Source organism: Pleurodeles waltl, chromosome 5 (assembly GCF_031143425.1).
Source record: "Pleurodeles waltl isolate 20211129_DDA chromosome 5, aPleWal1.hap1.20221129, whole genome shotgun sequence".
Classification (NCBI taxonomy): domain Eukaryota; kingdom Metazoa; phylum Chordata; class Amphibia; order Caudata; family Salamandridae; genus Pleurodeles; species Pleurodeles waltl.
In genome coordinates this window covers 1,511,518,617-1,511,544,860 of record NC_090444.1, presented here as the reverse complement: position 1 = coordinate 1,511,544,860, position 26,244 = coordinate 1,511,518,617, and the positions used below count along the sequence as shown (strand labels likewise).

Sequence of the window (26,244 nt, the reverse complement as noted above, 5' to 3'; positions counted from 1 at the left end):
ACACAGTTTGTACCCTTTCTCAAGGGCCTTTTGTACCTCGATGCCACATAAAGTACTGATGAGCATCCTCTGCCTGTCGGTGTGTCTACACTCGTTAGTCTCTTTACTTTTGGCACAGGTACGACATAACGGGAACATGAGCTTGCCGTCGACTCTGCACGGTAGCACCGGGTTGTAAAGCTGCCGTGGTGGGTAGGTTTGGCACTTAATGAGCCCAAAATATTCACCAAAGGGCTTAAGGTCCCTTTAGATGATGGTGGGGTGGTCTATAGGGGATTACTTCTGTTTGCTCACAAACGGGTACAAGCTTGCAAGGTCATAATAGTGTATTTTTTCGCCCTCACCCACAGCCCTGCACAATTGTATAGTGTTTGTACGACCGCCAAATAAGGCATCGCGGGCTTCCAAAGGCTCGGGTAACTGTCGCCTCTTAATAAAAGACACAAGTTCCGCATCCAAAGCTAACATGTCTAACCACTCATGTTCCCATAGGGTTCTCAGTACAAAGCCAAGGCTTTCAACATATTTAGCCTTCATCAGAGTACGGCAGTGCAAGTGTTCAAACTTGGTGCCCAACAATCTGTTAAACTTGTGGGCCTTGTAACAGCGAGGAGAACCATGGTGAAAACAACCGTTGTACTCGAAAGCCGTAGGCACACCATTAATTATAGCGAAGCCGTCTAGATAATAAGGCCCCACTCGGTATTCACCGCCCTGTAATGCGTGTTGAATGAAGATGTTTTCCTTGTCAGAGACGTACATGAGCCATTGGATGGAGGGGGTAGAATTGCGCTTCTGTTTACCATTATAGAGGTCCGGTGGGACTAGAGCTATGGTGCAGGGCTTCAGAAACGTGTTTGTAGATAGAAATACACATGGAAGCCAATGTGATATTTTGGAAAGGGTCTATGTAGTGTACGGTTATTGTGCTTCAAAACCTTAACCTTCTTGGTAATTTCCACCACCATGTCTCTGAAAAGGATGCAGGCTTTTTCTAATATCATTACATCCGCCTGACAGTATGAGAGTGATTTTGACAGTTTATATCGTACCACTGTAGAAAGCTCTCTTTCTCAGACAGCATCATATACTCGACTCCCTAGCTGTCGGCTGGTGGCATGGCCCCTTCATAATTCTGATTGTCCCAGGTGTTGAAAAAGTGGGGGACATCACCTTTGCTCCCTGAGAAACCAAAGGATTTTGGTAACTTGCTCAATTTCATGGGGAGGAAATTTAGGGTATCGATGAACCGCCTTTAACAACATCAGTTTGGAACCCTGGGTGATGAGTTCTCCAGCCATCTTTTCACCAATCATGGTCTGCAACATAAAGAAGGAGTTGTATGCTTTCGAGTTATGAGCCAGCATAGTGTACCCGTAGAATTTCGATTGCATGAAAGTGGTGAGGAAATTGTTCACGCATGCACGCCCTTCAAACTCCCAGCTGTCATCGGAAGTTAGATGATGAGCATAAATAGAATTAGGTTGATGTACACCCGTCTCCTGTGTACACTGTATATCGAACACTATGTAGTCTTCGGTTTTGGTCTGAGGGAACCCTTTAACCCTTGTGTTCTGCCTCCATGTGACAATATATCTTACATCTGGGACATTTCATACCTTTGAATTTATGCTCATAGGCGATGTAGCGCCTGCATCTCCTGCTGTCTACTTTAGAGACACAGCGAACAAGTCTGTTATGTATGTTCAAGCAGTTTTGCGAGCGACAAAACCTATTACACGCTCTGCACCGTACCTTCTGCCCTGTGATCTCAATACACCTGTCTCTATGGCACATTTTACAGTGCATTTCACACTGGTGAGCTGTCTGTGTGTTGTAGATATGGTCGCAATGGGTGCACGCGTACTTGGCTCCTAGAAAACACCTCAGGTTCAAAATACCGTAAAAGTTATTTTCATGATGCAGAACATACACAGTCCTGTTTTTCGTCCGCTCCCCGGTCATTAAGTACTTCCAGGAACCGTTGTGGTATATAAATTTCACCTTAATGGCAAAATAGTTCTCAAAAAGATCTATGTCCCCAAAACCAACCATCCGATCACACAGTATTTCAAGTGCTCTATGGGCTTCAGCAGCTCCAGACAGAATGTGAGCATTGGGTGTAGAGTGATCCATCAGTAGCCCCGCTATGCTAGCAGCCAGACACGTGTTGGATGCCCCTGTGTTAAAGCTGAGCAACCATCTTTGTTTCCTTCTAATGATCTTACTATACAAGATGCTCTTTAAAGGTCTGGAAACAACACTTTACCGACTCCTGACAATGAGGGCAATGACTCTAAAGGTGCCATAAGCAACTATTTCAGCCTTACTCTGTAGTAGGCTGAAATACTAACGTCAAACACATCGCGGGTTGTTCAACGGGTGAACAAGAGTCTATCAATGCCCTGTCCCTAGAAGCATAGTTGAAATAAATCGTTGGGGCCCACATCTTGTAACAGCCTTTCTATGAACGTTTGTACGGCTCGATGGATAGCTATAATGCCGTGATCAGAGGAATTTAAACAATCCAGGTTGTTAGAAATGGGGTTTCTGGTTTGCTAAGGTATGCACCTCAGCCAGGCAGAAACTACCCACTCTAGTCAGGGTAAGGGAGTTACGCGTCCAAGATAACCCCTGCTCACCCCCTTGGTAGCTTGGCACGAGCAGTCAGGCCTATCCCAGAGGCAATGTGTAAAGCGTTTGCACAACACACGTGACGCAAAATGGACACCACAAAGTAAACACAACACTGAGCTATGTAAAAATAAACTGTATTGCACAAAACATAATTAGACCAACATTACGCGTAAGTAATACCCTTCTACCTTAGCAGTTGTCAGAACATTCCACAAGTTAGTAATACTCTGCAAAAATACCCAGTTGTCACATTAGAACACGTAAGTACTCAGGATTCTGCAACGTAAGCATTAGTCAGGAATTCCAGTAAGAATTCTATGTTCTTGCAATGAATAACTCCTAAATACCCATAGAAGGAACATTAGAAAACATCTCACAAGTCACATAAATACATATCAGCAAATCATGCCCATAAAAGGAACAGCAGCACATATATGTAATGTCACCAAAGCAGGTAGGAAACATATAAACCCCCCTAGGGTCCATACTAGGCTCATGGAGCCATTATATCCTAAAAATACCTGATTTTGTGGAGATGAGGCACTCCTCGTGCCTAGCAGATGAGCATTGGGGCCCCTGCTGCTCCTTTGCGTGAAACGGGGGCCACGCGGTGCTCCTAGGGGAGGGGGCGGTCTGCACCTTCTCTATTGCGATAATCAGGCCCCTCCTGGGGCCCGCAATCTCAGTGGGGGCCTCCCTCGGACTTCTCATGCCCTGCACAAAGGGACAGGGGGCAGGCAAGCCCAACAAAGAAAAAATGGGGGCGACAGGAAGGAACCTCCGGTGAGGCCGCTCTTCCCTATGTGCCAAAGCCCTGGGGGTAGGGCACCACGATCGAGACTCATGGCGTGGGGGCCTCTGGTAAGGCTTCTGCCCCGCCCTCAGTCTCAGGGATCCGGTAGAGGGCCTCTCGGGACAGGGGGAGCCTCCGATGAGGTTTCCTTTTCCCCTGCTAGCCCTTCCAAAAGGTAGAAATAGAAAGAGGCGCACCGCAAGCTCTCCTGAGCCTGGCGCCGCCTTCTGTAAATGCGGCACTACTGTGAGGGCCGCTTTGTCCCCGGGTTGCCTCCTTCAGTGTGCTTCGCCACGGGGGGATTTTACAAGGCCCAGCAGCTCCGGTCGACAACTTCACGTGCCCCAGGGACACCTACTGTAGCGCATCTCCGACGCGCTTGGATTTTAAGTTGAAAGGGAGCCCGGATTTGCAGCGGTGATGTCGGAGCACGGAGAGCGCTTCCAAAAAGCAGGAGGGGCACCACGGTGACCCCGGGCTGCAGCAGTGATTTTTGGCAGCCAGGGAGCGCTTTGAAAAAGCATTGAAAAAGTCACACAGGAGCGCTCCCAAAGCGCATAGACAGGCAAAGCAGCACTCCTTGTGCTGTGGCGAGTTACAGAGGTCAGGGACTACAGCACTGGAGACAACAACTGAAGAAGGGGGCACAGGGCTGGCGAACCCAGCAGCAGGTCAGCACAACAAGCCTGCTAGCAGTGGCAGTTCCTCCTTGTGACCAGGCAGGTCACAGGTCAGCACAGCAGCAGCACTCCAAGCTGGTCCTGGTGAGTCCTCTGAGCAGCGTCCTGCGTCCAGCTCCAGGTAAGGTTTCTGGAGTCCCAAGAATGTCCAAAAGATGTCTAAATTGTGGGGGAAATAGTGAGGAGGCTATTGACCTCCTGAGATCCCTCACTGTTGGGCAGTCAACCATTCTGAATGCCATCCAGGGTGTCGAGAGGCATTTGCAACAAACAAATGCATTCCTGGAGGGCATTCACTCTGGCATGGCAGCCAACAGAGAGCATTTCAGGCTCTGGCCTCAGCACTGATGGCAGCCCTTGTCCCTGTGTATAGCCTTCCCCCTCCAACTTCCTCTACCCAGTCCCAATCCCCTCAACCCCAGCCTATCCCAAGCACACCTTCAGACCAGCAATCACCCAAATCAACACCCAGAAGTGGCTCAGGCAAACACAAGCACCACACATCATCCCACAGGCACTCACACAAGCATCATACGCATGCAGACACACCAACATCCACTGCCTCCACTGTGTCCCCCTCCTCCTCCACCTCCCTCCCAGTACATCTCTACTCACACCTGCATGCACTACATCCTCATCCACTCCATCACCAGCACACCCATCACTACTCACCCCTCACTGGCAGTCACCACCCCAACAACCATGCACACATCCCCTGTGTCCTCTCCCAGTATGTCTGTGACCCCTCCTCCCAAAGTACACAAACGCAAGCACCCACCCACCCAACAGCCATCCACCTCACAACATCATCCAGCCCATGCACCTTCACCCAAACTCAGCAGACAGACACCTCCTACAACCACTCCCAAACCCTCTCCCTCTCCCCCCCCCCGTGTGTCTAAAAAACATTTCCTGGCAAACACTGACCTGTTCCCAACCCCACTCCCCTACCCCCCATCACCCCCCAGCATTCCCCCAGCAAGCAGTCGCCATCTGCTGTGGAACCTGCAACTCCCAGAGGCTCAAAGGGGGCACCCATCAGGACAGCCAGTGTGCCACCAACCCCTGCAAAGGACCAAACCATTCCGCCACCTGCCAAGGTGAAGAAGGGGACAGCATGCAGCAAGGGCAAGGAGCACAGCCCACCCAGCAAAGCCTCCTCCAAAACTCCAGCTGCCAGAGCCAAGGTCACAACAGCATCTGCCAAGGTGATGAAGGGGCAGAAAACCGAAGGCAAGGCACTTCAGCCGACAGAGGATGCAGGTGGAGCCCTGGTGCCCACCAGCAGAACCGCCAGCCCTGCCACCTGCACCGCGTGCAGCACCACCAACAGCCCCACCGCAAGCACCGTCACCGCCACCTGCACCGCCACTGCCACCACTACTGTCAGCAGCAACATCCCCAGTGGGCAGCCGTCTGAGGCTGCAGGAGAAGGGCTGGAGCCTTCCTCCACCACTGGAGGCACCGGCACCTGCACCACGGCCAGCACCACCAGCAGCCCCGCCCCAAGCACCGCTGACAGTAGGACCACTACCAGCACCAGCAGCCACAGTGGGCGGCTGTCCAAGGCTGCAGGAGACGGGCTGGAGCCTACCACCACCACTGGCAGCACCCCCACCAGCACCGGTACTACCACCACTTAGCAGCCTTAGGCGCCGCAGGATGGAGTCTTGCCCTGCCTCCATGAACTATCATACTACCTGTTCCCTGCAAATCTCGTGCCTCAGACAGGTGAGGGAATGTGAACTGGCACACCCCAAGTGCTGCATCACTGAGCACCAAGCCCCCTCCAGAATCAGTGGAGATATGCATCCACTCACCCTGTCCTTGGCACAATGAGGCACTCTGGGCACAAAGCCCCCTCCAGAAGCAGTGGAGAAAGGCATCCACTCACCCTATCCTTGGCAGGATGAAGCACTCTGGGCACCAAGCCCCCTCCAGAACCAGTGGAGATATGCATCCACTCGCCCTATCCTTGGCAGGATGAAGCACTCTGGGCACAAGGCCACCTCCAGAACCGGAAGGAAGTAGGCATCCACTTGAGAGACTGTGGCTTTGTACTCCCCAGGAGCAAGCAGTGGGCAAACCACCCACTTGAGAGACTGTGGCTTTGCACTCCCCAGGACCAAGCGGTGGGCAAACCACCCACTAGAGAGACTGTGGCTTTACACTCCCCAGGACCAAGCAGTGGGCAAACCACCCACTAGAGACACTGTGGCTTTGCACTCCCCAGGACATCGCTGTGGGCATGTAGCCCCCTCCAGGAGCAGTGGCGTAGTACTATCTTCCGGGTGAGGTGCCCCCCCTTCCCGATCCCACTGAGGTGCCTGTGTGTTTTTGACCTGATGCCCCTGCAGTGTTCTCTCCGTATTGAGGCAGGAGTCAAGTGTGGGCTTGGCCCATGATTTTTGGCCCAGTGGCCCACGAGCATTTGTGAAGGACCATGTACGGCCTTCTGTACATGTTGTATATTTTTGTAAATACTGTTTTTAAAAATCTACAGTATATCTGCCTATTTCTAAAATATCACTGGTTTGATTCAATTCCTTTTTTCCTTGCGTCCTTCCAGGGGGTTACGGGATGTATATATAATGTTTTTGGATCTGTTTGTGTGTATGGTGTTGGGGGTGGGGGTGTTGCGTGTGTCACTCTCTTTCCCCCCGTGTACTAGGTGACCGTCGTCGTCGCCGCCGTCTTTGATGTTCCTGGTAGATGAGGAGGTATACCAGCATGGGCAGGACCTGTAACTCGGGCTCCATGGCGTCCTGGTTCTTCGTTGAGTGTCGAGAGGTGAGTGGTTTCCCTTCCAAACACTGTTTCTGCCGTGCTTTTGATGGCGTTGGTACCGCCCCGGAAAAGCTGGCGGATAGGCGGATTGTGATGGGGTGGACGGTACATTGTCTTCCGTCTGGCTGTTGGCGGTGACCACCGAGGTGTTTGTTGCTACTGCTGTGGCGATCGGAGTGTTAAAGTGGCTGTCTGTGTTGGTCATGATCCCATTTTTTTTACCGCCGGCCTGTTGGCAGTATTACCGCCGCTTTAACACCGACCGCCAGGTTTGTAATGAGGGCCACAGTCTTTTTGAAAAACTGCCGGCCATGGAGGTAGCATGGGGGGCCCCTGCGTCATGCTCAACATTTCCCCCAGACAGCAGGACCATAACCTAAGGTGAATGGATAGGGGTTTGTGGGGCTTGAGCCTGTTGCTCAATGCCCCCCCCCATTAAGAAGGTGGCTGGCTGGGTTGGGTAAGGGTAGCTACAGGACAGAGTACACATCCTCTGTCTCCACTAATTGTTTCTTTAAAAAAAATATATATATTTACTTATTTTTTTTATTATTATCTTTTTTTAATTGCAGCTGCTCGGGTCCCTGGGGACCCGAACCTCGTGCTCGGAGTCCAAGGGTCCCAGACGTTTGTGGCTGTATGGTAGGGCCTGAGGGCCCAAGTGCCCCAGGCTAGGGCCCTCAGGCCTGTACCTCGCACCATCCGCGTCATCCTCCTGCACCAAATGGTGGCAGGAGGCCTCGCACCTCGCGCTAGACACCCACTAATCCCCAAGGGGGGCTGGAGGGTGTCTAACGCTAGGTGCTAGGCCTCCTGCCACTAACTAAACAGGCCTGCTCTCAGAGGCTGCAGGCAAATCTGCGCGGCTTCTGAGAGCAAGTCTTTTAGGTTAATAACAGAGATCGCCGAGCAGCAAAATGCTTGGGGATCTCTGTTATTAACCTAACCTGTTATGTTAATAATGAAGGTCCCCGAGCGCATTGCGGCTCGGGGACCATGCCATTAACATAACAGATCTGTTCTCAGAGGCCACGCGGTTGTTATGTTGACAACAGAAGTCGCCGAGCCGCATAGCGCTTGGGGACCCCCGTTATTAACTTAATAGACCTGCTCTCAGAGACCACGTGGTCTCTGAGAGCCGGTCTGTTAAGTTATTAATTGGAGTCGCCGAGCCACAAACGCTCTGCGAACCCCCCCCCAACCTTAACCATGAATATCTGCTCCCAGGGGCTGTTGGCTTTGAGCCAACGGCCCCTGAGAGCAGGTTTTCTTAATTAATAACAAAGGGTGGTGAGCCTCACGTGTTCGCCACCTAGTGCTTAATTTGTAAATTAAAAAAAAGTGTCAGTGGCCCAAGCCCTTCTCTTAAACACACGGCTGCTGAACATAGAATACTGAGGCATCGTAATCCTGAAGCCATCTCCGGTCTCTTTATTACATTAAAGCCACTTCCTGACCCTTCAGGTCACTCTACAGTTTGCTGCTTTCTTCCAATGTGGCGCTTTTTTCAGTTTTTCTCATCCACAATCTTTCCCAAATGTTTCTTTTGCGCTCAACGAATGCTTGAGGCAGAATAATAAGCGTCACCCCTCAAAAAATAAGTGCAGGTGCTCAGCACCAGAAACAACAAGCACAAATTAACCAATGTCGCCACCATCCATCACGTAATTTTACATGAGTGTTTTCAGAGGGGCCCCAGGACTCGCAGCCTCAGGACCCATGCAACATCCTTTTTGGCAACCCCTACCCTGTCAAAAAAAATATTGTAGCCTGACCCCCACATCTCACCATAGTCCTCCTTACACATACATGATTTCATTTTTAAAAGTGTTTGTAAAGGCTGGCTTTACCTATTCACTCAGCTATCCACATATAGTTCTGTTCTTTGCAGCAAGTGTATTAACCCTCTTCGCTACTTTATGGAGAGTCAAAACTACAGCTCTGCAGTAGGCACATTCATTATAGGAGGTATCTTGGCAATTTTTATTATTTCCAGAAGGCTGCATGCACAAGGAACTTTTCAGCATGTGCTTTTAAATAGTAAGCTTCCTCAGTTAACCCCCTTGCACCGCCCCATAGGCTACCCCTGTCCTTGGGGTGCTGGGATTTGGGGTGTCTGCAAAGCATTCAAAACTCAGGACCTCCCCCTGTACCCCACCTTTAAGGTATGCATAAAGTTCTGTGTGCCCACCTTCTGTGAGCCTAGCCACTTGGCGTGCTTAGGGTGCAGGGTTCGTGATGTGCACTCCTAGCCCATTTTTTCATAATTATAAAACATTTTGCATACCACATAAATAGAATAGAATAATAATAATAATAAATGAAAAGAAAACATGTCTTTAGATAGTAGTATTCAACGTACATGGCACATATGCTCTGTGTGTCTTAGGGAAAGGAGCTAGAGACAACAGCAAGCTGTAATTACATTACAAAAAATATACAAACACGTCATAGTTATTTACCTTCAGTAGAAGCTTGTTTGCATTACCAGTTTGTGCTCTGCCCTTCAAATGTTTCTCCTTAATGGTCTGGACTAGCCACGCTCTCCGCAAGCTTCAATTTGCCACTCACAAAATCAGTCTTGTGAGGTGTCTGTATGTATGATACCTATGGGGTGCTTTTATACTTGCTACCCCGGGCTAATTATGCATAGGCATTGTGAAGGGATGGGCTCTGAAATATATTATGTTTTAAGGTTATGTTAGAATCTCCTAACACTTCACCTTTGGGATACCTCTTTCTATGTGGATGTCTGCTAAGCATGTACGGGTCACTCTGATTTGCAAAAAACATAGGTTGAAAGTTAATTGCTTTACGCAAGAAGTAACAAGAAGGCCTGATAAGATAATAGTGGTGGTGGGCACCAGCTCCTCTATAAACTACATAACAGCCTGAACACCCTCCGGTGGCCTACAAGGCCTCACTTATCGTCCTCTTACACACAGATACCCTTCTTAGGTAACTATGACTTTTGTTTTTAAAGGTTGTGCTCTATGTCCATACACACCATGCTTGGCCCTTTCTGTGCCTGTGGGCTTCAAGATAATTTTTTTCCAAAAGGTCACCATCGTACATTCCCGCTAGGTTATGCAAGGCTCGGGGAGAGTGGGTGGGGACTCTGCACCGCACCTCCCTCTGAGGAGCCACACTGCAACCCAACCAGCCTGACAGCATGAACATGCCCAGACTTGTCCTGTTAGGTGCAGAAACATGGTGCACACCTGTACGGTTGCCATTTTACACAACACATACACCTAGACACTAGGGACAGCAACAGGGCACGTGTCTAACACGTCATCACACTGTGTCACAACACACGTGACTTACCTACACCTACGTCAGTTCAGGGGAGGGCTCCAAGAGGTCACCGGAAGTCCCATTAACAGATGTGACCACGCTTCCGGGGCGGGACAACTGTCACTTTTTGAATGATGAGAAAAGGTATCCCTGATTACTACTCTTGTGTCTCACAAACAATGGGCTTTTATTTCTGAAAGTGTGTTAATATATTGTAGCATATGCTTGTGCTTCTGTTGATATTGGTCACAGGCCCACACGAAAACAATTTGGTGAATCAAGGAAAGCAAGCAAATGCTATACTACTGATGGGGTCATTGGTCATTTTAACTTTGAAGTAAACAAAATCAAAACAAAGCAATATGACTCTTAATCTTAATGTGAACTTTTGTCCTTCCCCATGAATATGTTTTGTCAAAATCTAGTTCTGATTGTATTGGACTTAACTAGGTCCAGGATTAGGAATCTGAGTTGTATGTTTTTGGATTATCCCACGTATTCTTGATCATTCTATTAAAAGCCATAATACTTGCATCACTCTCGAATCTTCAATATTGTTTGTTACTTTTCAGGCCACATTTGAGCAAACACAACAAGCCACTAATTCCACTGGCATTTGTGCCACCCATGTTTGTCTCACCTCTATGTTGGTATGAACCAGTGATGATGGATAAGTATGTTGGCTGGCCTTTACTGATGGCTTCTAGTAATCTGATATTTTGAAGGCAAGTTATCGAGGAGCATCTCACACAGCCTGGCATTCCAACACAGTATCCCCACAGTCTGGTCATGTGATTATGTTATTTATTATGGAGAGAATTAATCCCTGAGGGCTTGGTTTTAACTAAAACAAAATTTACAGTAAATGGATTCTGGAGCATGCATAGTGCCCTACAAAGGACTAGCTCTTTGGGTACAGCCTACATTTTAATAAACAGCAGTCTACAGAACATAGAAAAATGAGATATTATATGCTTACTCTGTCAACTTCGCACTTTTGAGGTTTGCATAACTGTTTTTCGTAGCATCACCAACATAAAGTGCACAGTGAGGAGTGTTCATTCCCCTCAAAGTCACACCACATCCAGTATGCAGGCTTCTAAACCACCCTGCTGAGTGGTGGAAGGACAGATATGGAAAACTGTTTTGGTTGAGTCATGGCAAAAACTATGGCAAATGAGCTTGGTTAAACAAAATGTAAATAAGCTGCTTCCTTATGTTAAACTGTTCAAGATGAGGGGAGGGTCCCTAGCCACACATCTGCTCCTTCGTTAGGAATTATGTTCACATATGTACTTTTTAAAATTAGGTTCTTGTTTTTGTTTCAGAAATGGGTGTAGGTTGAGCATTAGTATAATAGAGAGAGGGGTAATGAGTACAGCAGGCCCTGGTATAATTTCATATATTTGCTGTCTTCTATCATAGAGAGCGTTGAAATAATAATTTTACAGTCAGCCTCTTGGAACGGAACAGGGATAACTGCTGTATTCCCGATTTCCCATCAGATGTGTATGTTCATGCCTAACAGCTGTACTAGCAACACCTAGGATTGTTGTCTGATGCTAACAGCGTTTTCAGTAACTTAATTATCAACAACCAAGATGCACCCAAAAGTGAATTAAAAATTCTATATGGTTGAAGTATCAAAAGCCATGATGAGACTGACTGTTACAAGCACGCTTGGTTCCTCCTTGTCAATGGCTTTAGGTTCTTTATATCAGAATTTCAAAAGAAGTGTTTTAGTATTCTGTACAGGACAATGCCAGGCCATTTCTTGATGAGTGCACTGGTGGATAAAAAATAATGCTTTAAAGACCTGGATTGGAGTGGGGAGGTTGGTGGTGGGCTTGTAGTCCTTTTGTGGGCCATATCGGGGAGTGGTTAATGTTTGAGTAGGAACTCTGGTGTCCACTTGGGTAATAATGGATATAAATCTTACTTGATGTAAATACTGGTTACATTGTGATCTTTGGTCAGGTATGATGTCTGTTCTTTAAAAGCTGTCACTTAGGTATTGTGGTTTCTTTGATCACACTAAGAGTTTATACACTGTTTTTTATTGCCAGTTTGTTATCTGGGATGAAGATTTCTAAGAGGTTATGCTAAGAGCCAGGTTTGGATCTCAAAAGCAGTGACCAAACATAAGTGTGTTTGATTTTGGTATCCCTATATTCGTGTGTTAAAGAGGCTTTGGAGTTAACTTGATGTACTCATGCGGATTTAAAGAAGTAGTGGCAAAACCAAAATAGCAAAGATGAGATGCTAACCTATAAGGTTACAATGTTGCTAGATTGTAGATATTTCAAAGACAGTTCGTTCATTCTGGTAACATGCTCAGCTTTCAGTCTGTGCCAAAACTAGTGCCATAAAAGATAGCCATGCTTATATTTATTGCATTGTTTTTGCATTTATTTTTGTTAAATCATTTACAGTGATGGCGTGAAACAAAACACTAATTTTTTTGTTTCTTTGTCTTTTTACCTTTTAGCCAAAGAGATCATTAGTCATGACAAGCATGCCCACTGAGTAAGTACTGAATATGTTCATGTCAATCTCTAATATTTACCTAATCCTTTACACTCTGTTTTCCCTATCATATTAGCTCAAATTTGCTTTCTTGATATCTATATTTCTAGAACTGAACCTTTGGGCAAAACTAGTAAGCAGTCTAAACTGATTAACTGCATAGTTTTCCCTTGTAGTTGGTGGACTCCCGGATTTGTAGTGTTTAACTGCATATTTTATGGCAACCCTTAGTTTCAAGCTACAAATAAGATCACTGTGTTTTTTCATCTTAGTAAAATGTACATGCATGAATGTATGTTTTAAGCACTCTAAGCAACTCTTTACAAAAAAACACAAATAAACTAAGAGTAATAAAATATAACAACATTTTTAAATTGTATTTCAGTGTCAGCCATCGGTATTGTTACCAGAGAGATGAACTAAAATAAGAAAATTGTTTTATGAAATTTAGTGAGGTTTATTTCCGGCCTGATGTGCTCCAGAAGATTATTGCAGGAACAGCTGCCAAGTGGTCTAAACATCGCCCTCCACCTCACATAGGCTGCAGGCTGTTTTGCAAGGAAGTTAAGTTCAGCCGGACATAGTGACCGGATAGGGGATTAGAGGTTAATTCTCTTCAAGAGGTGCCAGGAGACACTCCTTCCTTACTTCCTAATGTATATATGCGCTATGTATGTGCTATTTTATATAGGGACTCCAGCTGACTGGCAGTGGAGTGCTGCAGAGGATCCAAGGCAAAGGCATAGTCAGGGTGGGAATGGAAGTGTAGTTGGTTTCATGGAGTAATAATGAGTTAGTGTTCTTTAAATGGGGGTTTGTTCTGCTCTTCAGTCCTAGATAATAAGAAAAGGCATTTAAATACAGCTTTGTCCTTCCTAAGAAGCCAAGATAGAGATCTTCTGCCCTTGGTCACATGGTTAATATGTGTGAGGCAAATAGTCAAATGAACCCCAGTGTTCTAGTACTTCTGTAAACGTGCTAGCCAGTTTTTCGTGTTCCTGTCTATAAGGCATTCAAATAATCAAGACTTGGCATAATAGTTTATCCATCTACAAAGGTTCTATGTCCAGGTGGGGTTTAATTAGATGGTTTTCCTAACCACGTGAGAGGTGATTATTTAGAAGAAATGCTCAAGGTATTTTCACTTCTTTTGGTGGATTAAATTGTCCATTGAGCGGTTGCAGCAAAGTGGGTAGATTGATGCACCATAGGTTGGCTTTAATTCCAGAAAGAATAGTTTCTATTTTGCTCCAATTAAGTTGGAGGGAGTTACTGTTCAACCAGACATTGAAGAAGTACTTTGAAATGTGGTCTGACCAACAGTTCTGCATGTTATTGGCATATGACTGAGACTTCAAGTTGGAGTGTCCTGTGATGTTTATTAGTGGCCTCAGATATATTTGAAACAAACAGGGAAACAAGAGGGACCTAAAGCACTCATTTGACCTCTATGCTGAGGTGACCTGAACCACCTTTCACTTTGGCAACATCTTGTGGATTCCCTAACAAAATTCCATGATCACCTTATCAAATGCTACTCAAATATAAAGAAAGGTCAGCAAGGAGTGCATGCCGAAAATAAAGCTTGCAGGAGGAAAATAGGTCCAAAGTATGTTCTGGTCTGTGAATCAGGGAGAAGACTAACTAGAAGAACCTTTCAAACTCCAGTATGTCTCTTATCTCCAGTGCCTATTTTCCTGTTAGAAGTGCAGTCGGAGATTGAGCTTATTGGCTTGGATAGTCAGCGCCAGATTAGTGATTTCACTCTGAAGATGGAACTGTAGCCTGGTTCCCAGTTACTGCAAAGCGTTCTCGGCTTGAGTAATTCAGCATCCTTTTTTCTCTTGTCTGCAAAGAACCAGGTGTCTTTTACACCCAGGATGTGGCATAGGTCCTTCTTGAGGTTCCCAGGCGTGTCATCTGATATTGTGTTGCACTTCCTGCCTGAGAGTAAGGACACCTCAAGATTTTTGTATGGGTGTTGTTGGGTTCATGACCGAGCTGATATAGAACAATCTCAAGGTGTGATAATATGAGTTAAAGGCTTCCATATCCAATTACAAACCGTGTCTTAATTCCCCATTTGTCATATGTGTGGCATATTGTGAGCTTTTCTTTTTATACATTTCCTTCCCTTAGTTAAAAGCCTTCGTCCTTGAAGTATTTTGGGCAATACCAAAGTCTGAGAAGGTATTCACAAAATGTGAAATATCTTCTAAGAGGACGAGGAAGAGGATGTTGGTGTCTCCATTTCAGATCTTGTGTTAAATGTATAGATTTAGCACTTGCTGTCTTGGTGTGTTAACTTAAAATTACTGAGATCTACATAACAAAATTCAAAGAGAAAGCAAAAACAGTCCACAAGGTAAGTGCAGACAATCAGAAAACATTGAGGAATGAATCCTGTACAGCTGTCTTCATACGAGTGGTTCATGACTAATCGCTAATGCTGGGTATGGGAATTGCTTGAAGCAGACTGAGATGGTTGGGGTTAAGATACATGGAAAGCATGGCCATCCTCGTAAAGAAAGGTACATCGCTAAAGGACAGTTAGACCAAACAACTTGCCTTGCATTGACTGAGTTATCCAAAGGGAAGTTCAAGCTCAAGGAAGCACCTACAACTGAAAAAGAAGTCTCAGGAGCGGCTTGCAGTGAAAACGAGAGGTGGGGTGGTGCACGCGTGGGTGGGGGGAATTTCTAATTTAAAAAAATCACCTGAATCATTGCTGCCGCCACTGCCATTATTGCGCTGCTCCTCTCCCCTCCAGACAGGCTTCAGGCACAGGCTCCCAGCCTGCCCTGCGGCCAATCCTGACTCAGCTCAGAGCAGTGTCAGGATCGGCTGGGAGCACCCAGCCAGGGTGCTCCCAGGCAGACTGGGAGCCTGTGCATGCTCTCTCCAGCCCAGCAACTGTGTTACTAGGCTGGAGACAGCCTACTGTGCATGTGTGTTTGCCCGGCCCGAGACGGCTGGGCAAATATACATGCGCAGTGTGGGGGAGTGCTATGCACTTCCCTTCACGGCTCGTCACAGACTGTGGTTCTACAACTTTTACCAAAAAACGATACATAGTTTATTATCGTTTTTTGGTAAAAGGTTTCAGCTGCTGCTGCTGGTGGGGGAGGGGGGCGACGCTCCTCTGCCTTAGTGGAGGAGCCACGCTTGAGAAGACTGTAGCATCATCGGACAGTTGGATTTTGCCCAGGGGCTGGTGCCATCAGGGAGAGTGGCCTGGCTGAGCCTGTTGCTTAGATTAATTGCTGCAACATGATTGAAAGCTCATCGGCCTCTGACGATGCATATAAAGTATTTGATATATTTTTGAGTTAATATCTTAGAGATGTGGCTTGCTTTTGGATAGGGATAACACCTTGTATTTTCCTTGGCTGATGGGGCTACTCACCGGCATGTTCTGGCCTCCATTTTGCATAGATTTTTGTCTGTGATCTGGAAGCCTGAATGACTGAGTTTCCTCGGAAGCTAAAACCCCAAATATGTTTTCTTTCATCTGGGTAAATCCAATTCTGGCCAAATAAACCATCCAGCCTACTTCCTATGCTTGTCACCAAAATGTCATAGTTATTCCATGATATTTAATTTAAACAAGCAAGCTCATATCGCCAGAATCACCAAACCTACCCCTTTTCAACTGTACATATGCAAGAAGATTTAACCTGCTGTCCCACTGTAGGGCTTTTCACCAGGCTGCCAAATCCCTGGATTATATCACACCTGGATATGATAATGTTTAGCTCGCTGGGCTACCCACACCTACTCAAATGTTTTTACTGTGCTTTGCGGTTAACTAAATTACACCAGTTCTAGTTCATAGTGTAGGAATCTGGCTCTGTATATACTATATCACAATGAGATATAGTGTGCACAGAGTCCAGGGGTTCCCCAAGAGGCTTGACAGAGGCAATAATAGATAATAATAATGCTCTATTTGTGGTAGTGGGGTCAAGCAGTTAGGCTTATCAGAGGGTAGTGTTAAGCATTTGTTGTACACACACAAGCAATAAGTGAAAACATACACTCAATGACTTAACTCCAGGCCAATAGTTTTTTTATAGAAAAATATTCTTTTGTTAATTTATTTTTAGAACCACAAGATTAATTTAGCAGGTAAGTACATTAAGTGAAAGGTACTTTGCATAGTAATAGTTGAGACTTTGAATAGATTCAATATTGTACACAGTTTTCATTAAAATGGCAAAAAGCTATTTTAAAAGTGGACACTGCAATTTTCAATAGTTCCTGGGGGGGGGGGGGTAAGTTCAGTATAGTTTCATAGGTAAGTACCACACTTATGGGTTCATTCCCTGGGGTATACATAGTCCACCGGGGGTTCAAGGCAACCCCAAACACCCAGCACCTGCAACACAGGGCCGGTCAGGTGCAGAGGTCAAACAGGAGCCAGAATAAAGTGGGCGCCTATGGAGATAGGGGGTACTCCGGTTCCGGTCTGCTGGCAGATAATTACCCACGTTGCTGGAGGCCAGACCAGGGGTGTTTGGAAGAGTACTGGAGGGGCCCCAAGTAGGCACACAAACCACACCCTCAGTGTCACAGGGGCGGCTGGGTGCAGTGTGCAAACAGGGCTTCAGGTTGTCAATAGAACTCTATGGAGGGACCCAGGAGTGACTTAGGCGCTGCAGGCAGGGCACAGGGGGGCCTCTCCGGCAAGCCACCGACTGGGCAAGGGTGAGGGCCGCCTGCTGGTCGTTGCTGCACCAGTGGTTGGTTTCTCACAGGCCTGGGGTCTGCGGGTGCACTGCTTCTCCATACGTTGGATATCTTCATCCCGGGCAGTCGCGGTCAGGGGGGTCCTCGGGATTCCCTCTGCAGGCATCGTCATGGGGGTGTACGTCGGAGTCACCTGGGGGTCCTCTCTGGATAGTTGATTTCTCTGGACACGGGCCGGTGGCGTCGAGTGCAGAGTGTTGGGGACTCCCGCTTCTGGAGTGAGGTGCGAGGGGAGTCCCTTTAAAGATGGATGTCTTTTCTTCTTGTTGGGCACAGCCGCTGCCCACAGGAGTTCTTGATCCTCGGTGATGCAGGCAGTCCCCTGGAGGCTTTTCAGGGGTCGCTGGTCCTGCAGACCGCGTCGCTTTCCGGTTGCTGGGTCTTTGATGCAGGAGACAGGCCGGTAGGGCTGGGGCTAAGTCAGTTGTCTTCTCCTTTTCTTCTCTGTGGGGTTCTCAGCTCAGCAGTCCTCCTTGTGAGGTCATCAGGAATCTGAAGAGCTGGGTTCAGGGTCATCCCCAAATACTAAATTTAGGGGTGTGTTAGGGTTAGAGGGCAGTAGCCAATGGCTACTGTCCCTGAGGGTGGCTACACCCTCCTTGCGCCCACTCCCTCTGGGAAGGGGAGCACACCCCTATAGGGGGTCACTTCAGCTCTGATCACATTAGGGGTGGACCTGGCTGAGGGGGTGACTCCTCCTTGTTTTTCTCATTATCCCTCCGGACTTGCCGCCAAAAGTGTGGGCTCATTCGGGGGCGGGCATCTCCTCTAGCTGGAGTTCCCTGAGGCATTGTAACACCGGCCGTGAGCCTTTGAGGCTTGCCGCCAGGTGTTACAGTTCCTACAGGGAGAGGTGTGAAGCACCTCCACCCAGGATAGGCTTTGTTTCTGACCACAGAGTGCACAAAGGCACTCACCCCATGTGGTCAGAAACTTGTCTGGAAGTGGCAGGCTGGCACAGACCGGTCAGCCTTGCACTAGAAGTTGGGCTAACATACAGGTGGCAGCTCTAAGATGCCCTCTGTGTGCATTTCTCAATAAATCCCACACTGGCATCAGTGTAGGTTTATTGTGCTGAGAAGTTTGGTACCAAACTTCCCATTATTCAGTGTAGCCATTATGGTCCTGTGGAGTTCGTAATGACAAACCCCCAGACCATATACTCAGTAGGGATACCCTGCACTTACAATGTCTAAGAATTGACTTAGACACTGTAGGGGCATAGTGCTGATGTAGCTATCCCCTCACCTGTGATATAGTGCACCCTGCCTTAGGGCTGTAAGGCCTGCTAGAGGGGTGACTTACCTATGCCACAGGCATTGGTTTGTGGTCATGGCACTCTGAGGGGAGTGCCATGTCAACTTTGTCTTTTGCCCCCACCAGCACACACAAGCTGCAAAGCAGTGTGCATGTACTGAGTGAGGGGCCCCTGAGGGTGTAATAATTCATGTGCAGTCCCTAGGGACCCTCCCTGGCCACAGGGCGTTTGGTACTAGGGGTACCTTTTACAAGGGACTTAACTGTGTGCCAGGGCTGTGCCAATTGTGGAAACAAAGGTACAGTTTTAGGGAAAGAACACTGGTGCTGGGGCCTGGTTAGCAGGGTCCCAGCGCACTTCCAATCAAAGCTGGCATCAACAGTTAGGCAAAAAATGGGGGGGTGACCATGCCAACAGTGGCATTTTCCTACACATAGTATTTGGCTGTCCCTTAAAAAAAAATCATGCCTGTATTTTAAATACTTTTGTTTTACCCAAACGGTTCTTATCACTTGCTGTCGTTGTTATGATGCTGCCTACTGTTGTTCTTCCCACAGCACGCCAATAGCAGTTCGTAGTTAGCAATTTTAAATATATAGATGAAATATTGCCCAAGATCAGTATCTCCCAGTAACATCACAGTTGAAAGAAATAAGATTTTAATACTGCGTTACTATATTGGCATGGTGTCGTAGTTGGACTCTTGCTCTAGGCAAGACTGCTGGTTTAAGGATGACAGTACTTATGTTTGTAGGTGACTACTACAACAAAATGCAACTGTCGTCCCAACCCTTCCGGCTCACAAGCAGTACCTCACCAAAAACAGTCAAAGGTGATTAGTGGCAGCCTTTACGCATGGACTCAAGAGTGTGACATCTGAGGGACTGTCGTGGTTAAACAGAGAGTACCCCTCTCTAACATTAACAACATGTCTCAATTAAACACAGGCTATGAAGAAGATGCAGTAAAGTTTCAATAGGTTTTAATTTGGCAAAACTGCAATCTGCTGTAAGTTACATGGGCTGCAATGATTAGGATAATGAACGGTGCAAGAAACAGAATGGTAAATACAAGAGTCATTAATACAAAGACCCCCACCATCTTGCAATATCATGAAATAACATGAAGTGTGTGATATGTCCTAATACCCTAGCATGGTAGGCCTAACCTCTAACCTGTAAGAGAGCTAGGTATGTTAGACCTCAATCTGCCAATGCCATGTCCATGAGAAGAGCCCCCAACCCTAATTACCTTGGAATGAGGTCTCTAGCTCAGACTCCGTAGGGACACGAAGACTGGATCAGCGTCAAGGCGACATGCAGTATCGATAGCAGCAATGGCATCTGGTCGGAATCCCTCTGACTATCTGATAAAGTGAGGAGTATTTATACAGATCTTTTTGGACCCCTGATGTAGGTTTGTTTCCAAACAGTAGATACCAAGGCATGCTTGGGACGGTAATTAATATAAACTATTCCTTCGAAAGCATGAAGAGGGAAAGTACCTAAAGTGAACACCTACAGTTTGTTTGTCTTTGTCGCCTGATCTTGACGCCTTAGTGCGGTGGCAACGATAATGCAAACTCAAACATGGGCCTAACCCAAAACAAGGCAGCCATCTTAAAGGAATTAATTAAATAAATGCACTAAAACAAAGCAAACTAAATAGAGTAAAAGTCACTGGGTAACGGGGGCACGAATCTGCAAGCCACAGGCTAAGCTAACTCCTGTATCCCAATAAAACAAACTAGGATTCACTACAATGGACGACAGTGAGGTGCGGACACTGAAGCAGCAAATGAGATAAAGAGGAGCGCTCATACAGATGTTAAAGATAACAGGAAGTAAGCTTTGTGTAGCCCTGGAGGGTAGGATGTAAAAGGTAATTTGATTTGTGAAGAAGGAAAACCGTGTTGCTGCTATACCTTGGCACGCTGGTGACAATCTATAAAGTCATAGCTTTGATATTGAGTGGAGGACCACCGGGAGATGTTGCTGTAAAGAGATGATTTTATTTGTAGTTTGTCATTTTTTCAAGAAATAATTCTGTAAATTCTAGGCATTTTCTGGGGAAATGCTAAGTTGGTCACATGTCCCACATTCTACACAGTTTATTAGGATGTTTGCTAACATCTGTCAGAAATTATGTAAGCTGATACAGTCATGATTATATCGTCTTTTTAGTGTTTGTCAGTCGTATGGTGATACAATCAACATTTTTCTATTCTTTCTTTTAGGGTTTAGCGTGGAAAGTGCTCTGTCCCTTTTGTAATCTCTCTGCGGGCTTTTAACCACGCCCGTGTCACACCCATCATTTTCATTGGTTTGTGGACTTGCCTTTTAAAATTCCCTTGATTTCATTAGTGAAAGGCAGGCAAATGTCATGCCTTTTCCTGTGTTTAGACCTCCTCGAGAGCACCGGCCAACTACTGAAAACATGCGAGCCTCCATGTTTTCCGTATCGTTTCTGAAAAACTTTTTCGAAAAAGCGACAATGGACCAATCTTGTTGTTCTGTTTAGTCACCTTCACACTCACGGTGTGGTGCTTTAAATCGGCTCCCTTATTTTAAATTGTATTACTTTTCATTTTCAGTTTATGTGGCAAGAAAAGTCTGGTTAGGAGTTTACAACGCTAATAGCTCTAACTCGAGCAAACATGAGACCCATTGCATTGCAATTGCTTTTGTAGATGCACTATCATTCTCAGATAAGAAAGCACATCCTTAACACCCTGGACGCAGCCAGAGATGGCGAGACTCTGCGGTTAAAATGAAATAGGAATCTGTGCTACATTTTGTTTTGCAAATGCTGTTCTTGCATGTCTAAGCAGAGGCAGCTCAATGCTCTATCGGCAGGAACAAATCATTAAGTAATCTTCGTGCCTCTCTTCTGGTCATCATCTCCTCTTTTCTTTCTCAAGCACAATTATTTTTTCAAAATTTAATACAAATGAAAAAGGGCAGGAAATCAAATCCTGTTTGATCCTGACATTAACACATTTCTTCAACAGAAGAAATAATGTCTCTTCATTAATTACAATAGAAACAAATAGACTGCTTCTTTTAAGAGTATATCAAAAAAAAAATTCAAGTACACTAGAACTTTTCAAAGGAATTTAAATGTAATTATTACACAGTAAACACACAAAAGGCAACATCTTGTTATCTGCACTGCTTACAAACCTGGCCCCTCCCTGCATGGGCTGCAGAAAGATATTAGAAATAGATTTGCAGGGCCTCCTCTGTGTTGCCAAATGCACGCCCACCCTTAGAGTGGGAACACATTTGAAATACATTGTTCCTCCCCTGTATTGGCTTATGGCTCTATGCAAAGGAGAAAGTACCGTGCTCCTATACATATTTATTATAAGAAACTACGTTCGTGGGCATAGTTAGAACCGGTGTTAATTACTTCAGCTAAACATGTGCGTCTTATATATACACAACTTGAAGGTGACCTCTAAATACCAATGTGGTATGCAATTTTTGAATCAATGATTCACAACTTAACCTTGTCACAAAACACTGAACAGATAACAACTTCCATGTTTGTAAGATAGGTCCGATTAAGTTCCACTCTCGAATTTTATGTATTAAACTATTAATATATAGGTTGGTTCATAAAATTCTTTACTGGTCTCAAACAGATATCAGGCACACGTGTACTTCTCTAAGCTAAATCCATAGAAAATAAAATCACTGTTTAACCAATTAAAACTTGAATCAAAAGGACACTGGCAGACAGCTCACACACAATATATCAGGAAACACACTCTCATTCTATCATTCACTTCAACCACCAGTTATTGAGCTGAGATTGGTGAAAGATAAGCAGAGAGAATGAACTCTGTTTCGCAGAACATAGTAGAGAAAGGGCAAAGTTTAGTGGAGTTACAATTCTGTTTTCCCTGAAAGAGAAGATAGAAGATGTCAAAAGGCACACCACCACACATGAAATTTCAAGAACATTTATTGTTGGTCATCCAGCAACACAAACCACCATGAAATACCTAATGTTTTCATAAACACCAATACGGTGAAAGTCTGCGACCGTTTCACAAAATCCACAGAAAGTTTGTTCCAGATGTGACATTTCTTCACTGCAGATTTCACGTTACAGAAAGTTTTGCCCAGAACTGTCTGCTTTACTTACTTTTAAGTATTACTTGTGCAGTGTTTCTTGGAGGGACATTTACCCACCAAAATAGCCTGTAGAGCAGTGTTTAATTTGTAAATAAAGGTGCCCAAAGCCCTCCTCTTAAACTTGTGGATGCTGCAATTAAATGTGCTAACACGTAATACTGAGGCAGCGTAATCCTGAAGCTGTTTTAGTCATCTTCAATCTATTTAAAGCCACTCCCTGCCCCTTCATCTCACTCTTGCAGCTTTCTGCTTTCTCTTTTTGTGAGGATTTTCGTTTTTCTCTTCCTTTGTCTTTCCCATATGTGTCTTTAGCTCGAAGTAAATGCTTGAGGTAAAAAAAAAATAAGTGCCGGCCCTAAAAAAATAAGTGGAGGTGCTCTGCACCAAAAACAAGCACAACTTAAACACTGCTGTGGAAGAAAACATGGATAACTTAATTTACACCAAGTGGTGATCGCATAGGATCCGCCTCATGTGTTTAGGTCTAGTAACCACACATCAAACCTGTGTAAATAAATTCTCTTTAGACACGACGCATGGACGCATTAGCTACAGAAGCTAACAACAATAGAAGATGCGAAATAACTGATGGGCAGAAGGTTGCCATACCTTAGAAAATATTTTCTCCTGGTGGTGCTGAGGTCAAACAATACAACCGGAATGGTTCTCATTTTTAGGGTTGAGCGTGTAAACGCTCTAGCCTGTTGTAATCTCTCTGTGGGCTTTTAAGCAGGCCCACTTTTGCTATTCATTCTTTGTTATGCTTGTCTTAAATGCTTCATTTTTATTGGTGCATTTTGTGAAATGTCAGTCCTTTTGTGTGATGAGTTCCCTCCCCAGACAATTTAACTAAGTGAACATTTCTGTTGGCCATCACACTATGTCAGCTTCCTCCTGTTACAACGTGCAATGGCCCCTCCTCCCGTTTTGGTTTGCCTTTCATGCCAGCCAGGATCCTTTGCAGACATTCACGCAGGGAGCCATTAATTATCCTGCGCAGGCTCATGATGGCAATGGCGCTTTGAATCGGCTTGCTTCTGGCAACTGTTTTACTTTTCAATTTATGTGGCAAGAAAAGTCCATTTAGGAATTTACAATGCGAATAGCTTTAACTGGTACAAACGCAAGACTCATTGCATTGCATTGCAAATGCTTTGTTTTATTTATGGTTGTTGATTTAGTTTTTCCATCGTTATGGCAGGTGAGTTATATTGTTTTCTGGCTGCTGTGACTTGATAATTTGCCTTGAGTGCTTCAATGGTACGGGTTTTGTTTTGAGGTTTTTGATGGGTAGTCAATGAATTTGAATATCAGTATATATAATAGATCGTTTAAGAGTGCTAGTCATCATACATTTGTGGAATTTGATAATGCAGAGGGGAGTAACCTGTATTGTGGTGCAATAGTGTAGGCCTGCATGCTCCTTATCGTTGAGGATTTGTATGATCTCCTAAGGTTTAAAGCTTTATATCATTACTTTTGCCATGCATCTTTCCCCGTATCCTTGCATCTCTTTTTCTCTGTCTTTTCTCACCATAAGTGCTTGTGCTACTTTCACTAAATGTGACTGCAGTGGAAAGCCATTGTTGTAGCTAGTTAGAGGTTACTTTACATTTCCTTTTTAGGCTGAGCACACAAGCGCTCTGATGTGTTGTACTCTATCTGTGGGCTTTTAACCACACCCACTGCACGCCCATCACTATCACTCTTCAATGGGCTTGCCTTTCAAAAATCCTTTGTTATCATTGGTAAATGCTTTATGTTTGCCCCTCCTTGGGGGAGGCGGGGTTTGGTTACCGCCTTGGACTTCAACACTGTTACATGGATACTTGCACTTTTGCATATATAAAGCGTACAAGGGTAGTGGCGGTGAGGGTGCCGCACCTCCGTAATGTAACAATTCGTATTCAGCAACAAAGTAAAGGAGTTTTAGAAACTGGTGCCAAGATGGTCGAGTGCCCAATTACCCCGTGGGCACTAAGAATTGTGTACCGAGATACACAATAGCAAATAGTGCAAGATGACCAAGGCACACAAAGGTGCAAAGTCCAGCAAAGTTTGTAGGAAAAGGTATCCCTGGTAGTGTGAATCCGGAAGCTGAGAAATAAGGGCTGATTCCAAGTTGGTGTTGAAGAGTGTCGTTTATTCACAGACAGAGTTTGTCGTAGGTAAGATTCGTCTTGCAGAAAAAACAGCCAACACGTGTTTCGTCACACAAGTGACTTTATCAAGGCTGGGCCCGTCCGGCCATGGAAAATGTAACAGTAACCAGGAATCAGCGCTTATTTCTCCGCTTCCGGATTCACACTACCAGGGATACCTTTTCCTACAAACTTTGCTGGACTTTGCACCTTTGTGTGCCTTGGTCATCTTGCACTTTTGCATATATGTTTGACTGCAAATGAACTTCTTTTTTCTTTTTGTGTCTCTCCTTCGCGCTCATAGCGGCCATGGTGCTTTGAATTGGTGTGTCTATGTCAACTATTTTACTTTTTATTTTCAATTTATGTGGCAAGAAAAGTCCAGTTAGGAATTTACAACACTAATAGCTTCAAGTGGAGCAAACGCGAGACCCATTGCATTGCAAATGCTTATTTTCTTTTGCTTTTAATAAGGCAAAGTGTTTTCTAGTTTGTGGACCCTGAGATTTTGCATCTTTGTTAGGTGTTTTATAATTCAGCTACAATTTGCCTTTGAAGGAAGTTGTTCTTTTGTGTGCATTTCTCCTTATTCGTTATCATTCACCACATACCTCTAAGAACAAGGTCCTTTTACTGCATTCTCCTCCATCACATCCATCTAATTGCCCTTTCAGCCTTCTCCTGCCCTCTCACAGACAACTACATACAGATTCCTTAACCTTTATGTTGTTTTTTAGGTTGATGTTGACTTCCTGTCACAAACCAATGCAAGCGCCGTGCCTGCCCTTTACCTTATGTGCCTCATGGTACACTCCCCACTATACTTATAGCTTACAATATTGTGTCATGTAGCTTTGAGCACTTCACACTGTCCATGGAGTCCCCAAGTTGGCTGCCTGTGAAGCCTTCTAGATTCTGTTCGTGGCTCTTAAACCCTAATTAGTTACCACAGACAACATCATCAATTAGCTCCCTCTTTACCTGCCACTCAGGTACCCATGGTTGGCAATACCAAGGTGAACTAAAACTATTTTATGAAAGCTCTTCCATCTTCCAAGGATCCATACCCTGGAACTCCTTTCACATCTGTGCAGAACATAGCCCCTGATGTCAGAAATATACTGAGAAATGTAAACGCCTTTTCTCTGTTGATGATGGCACCTAGATTTTCAAACGACCAACTTGGCCATTGTCTGATTCTAAGCCTCAAATCTGACCTTCAACAGTTTCAATC

At 45.4% G+C, this 26,244-nt stretch overlaps 1 protein-coding gene across 2 annotated transcripts in view; it reads left to right on the top strand.

The window, feature by feature from the left end:
* The window catches only part of MCPH1 (microcephalin 1), a 1,086,437-nt gene that overhangs the window by 292,763 nt on the left and 767,430 nt on the right, over positions 1-26,244 (top strand). For both annotated transcript variants that reach the window (XM_069235811.1, XM_069235810.1), the window contains exon 10: positions 12,683-12,720. In XM_069235811.1, the coding sequence (XP_069091912.1) occupies positions 12,683-12,720 (38 nt within the window). The remainder of the gene's footprint in view (positions 1-12,682; positions 12,721-26,244) is intronic.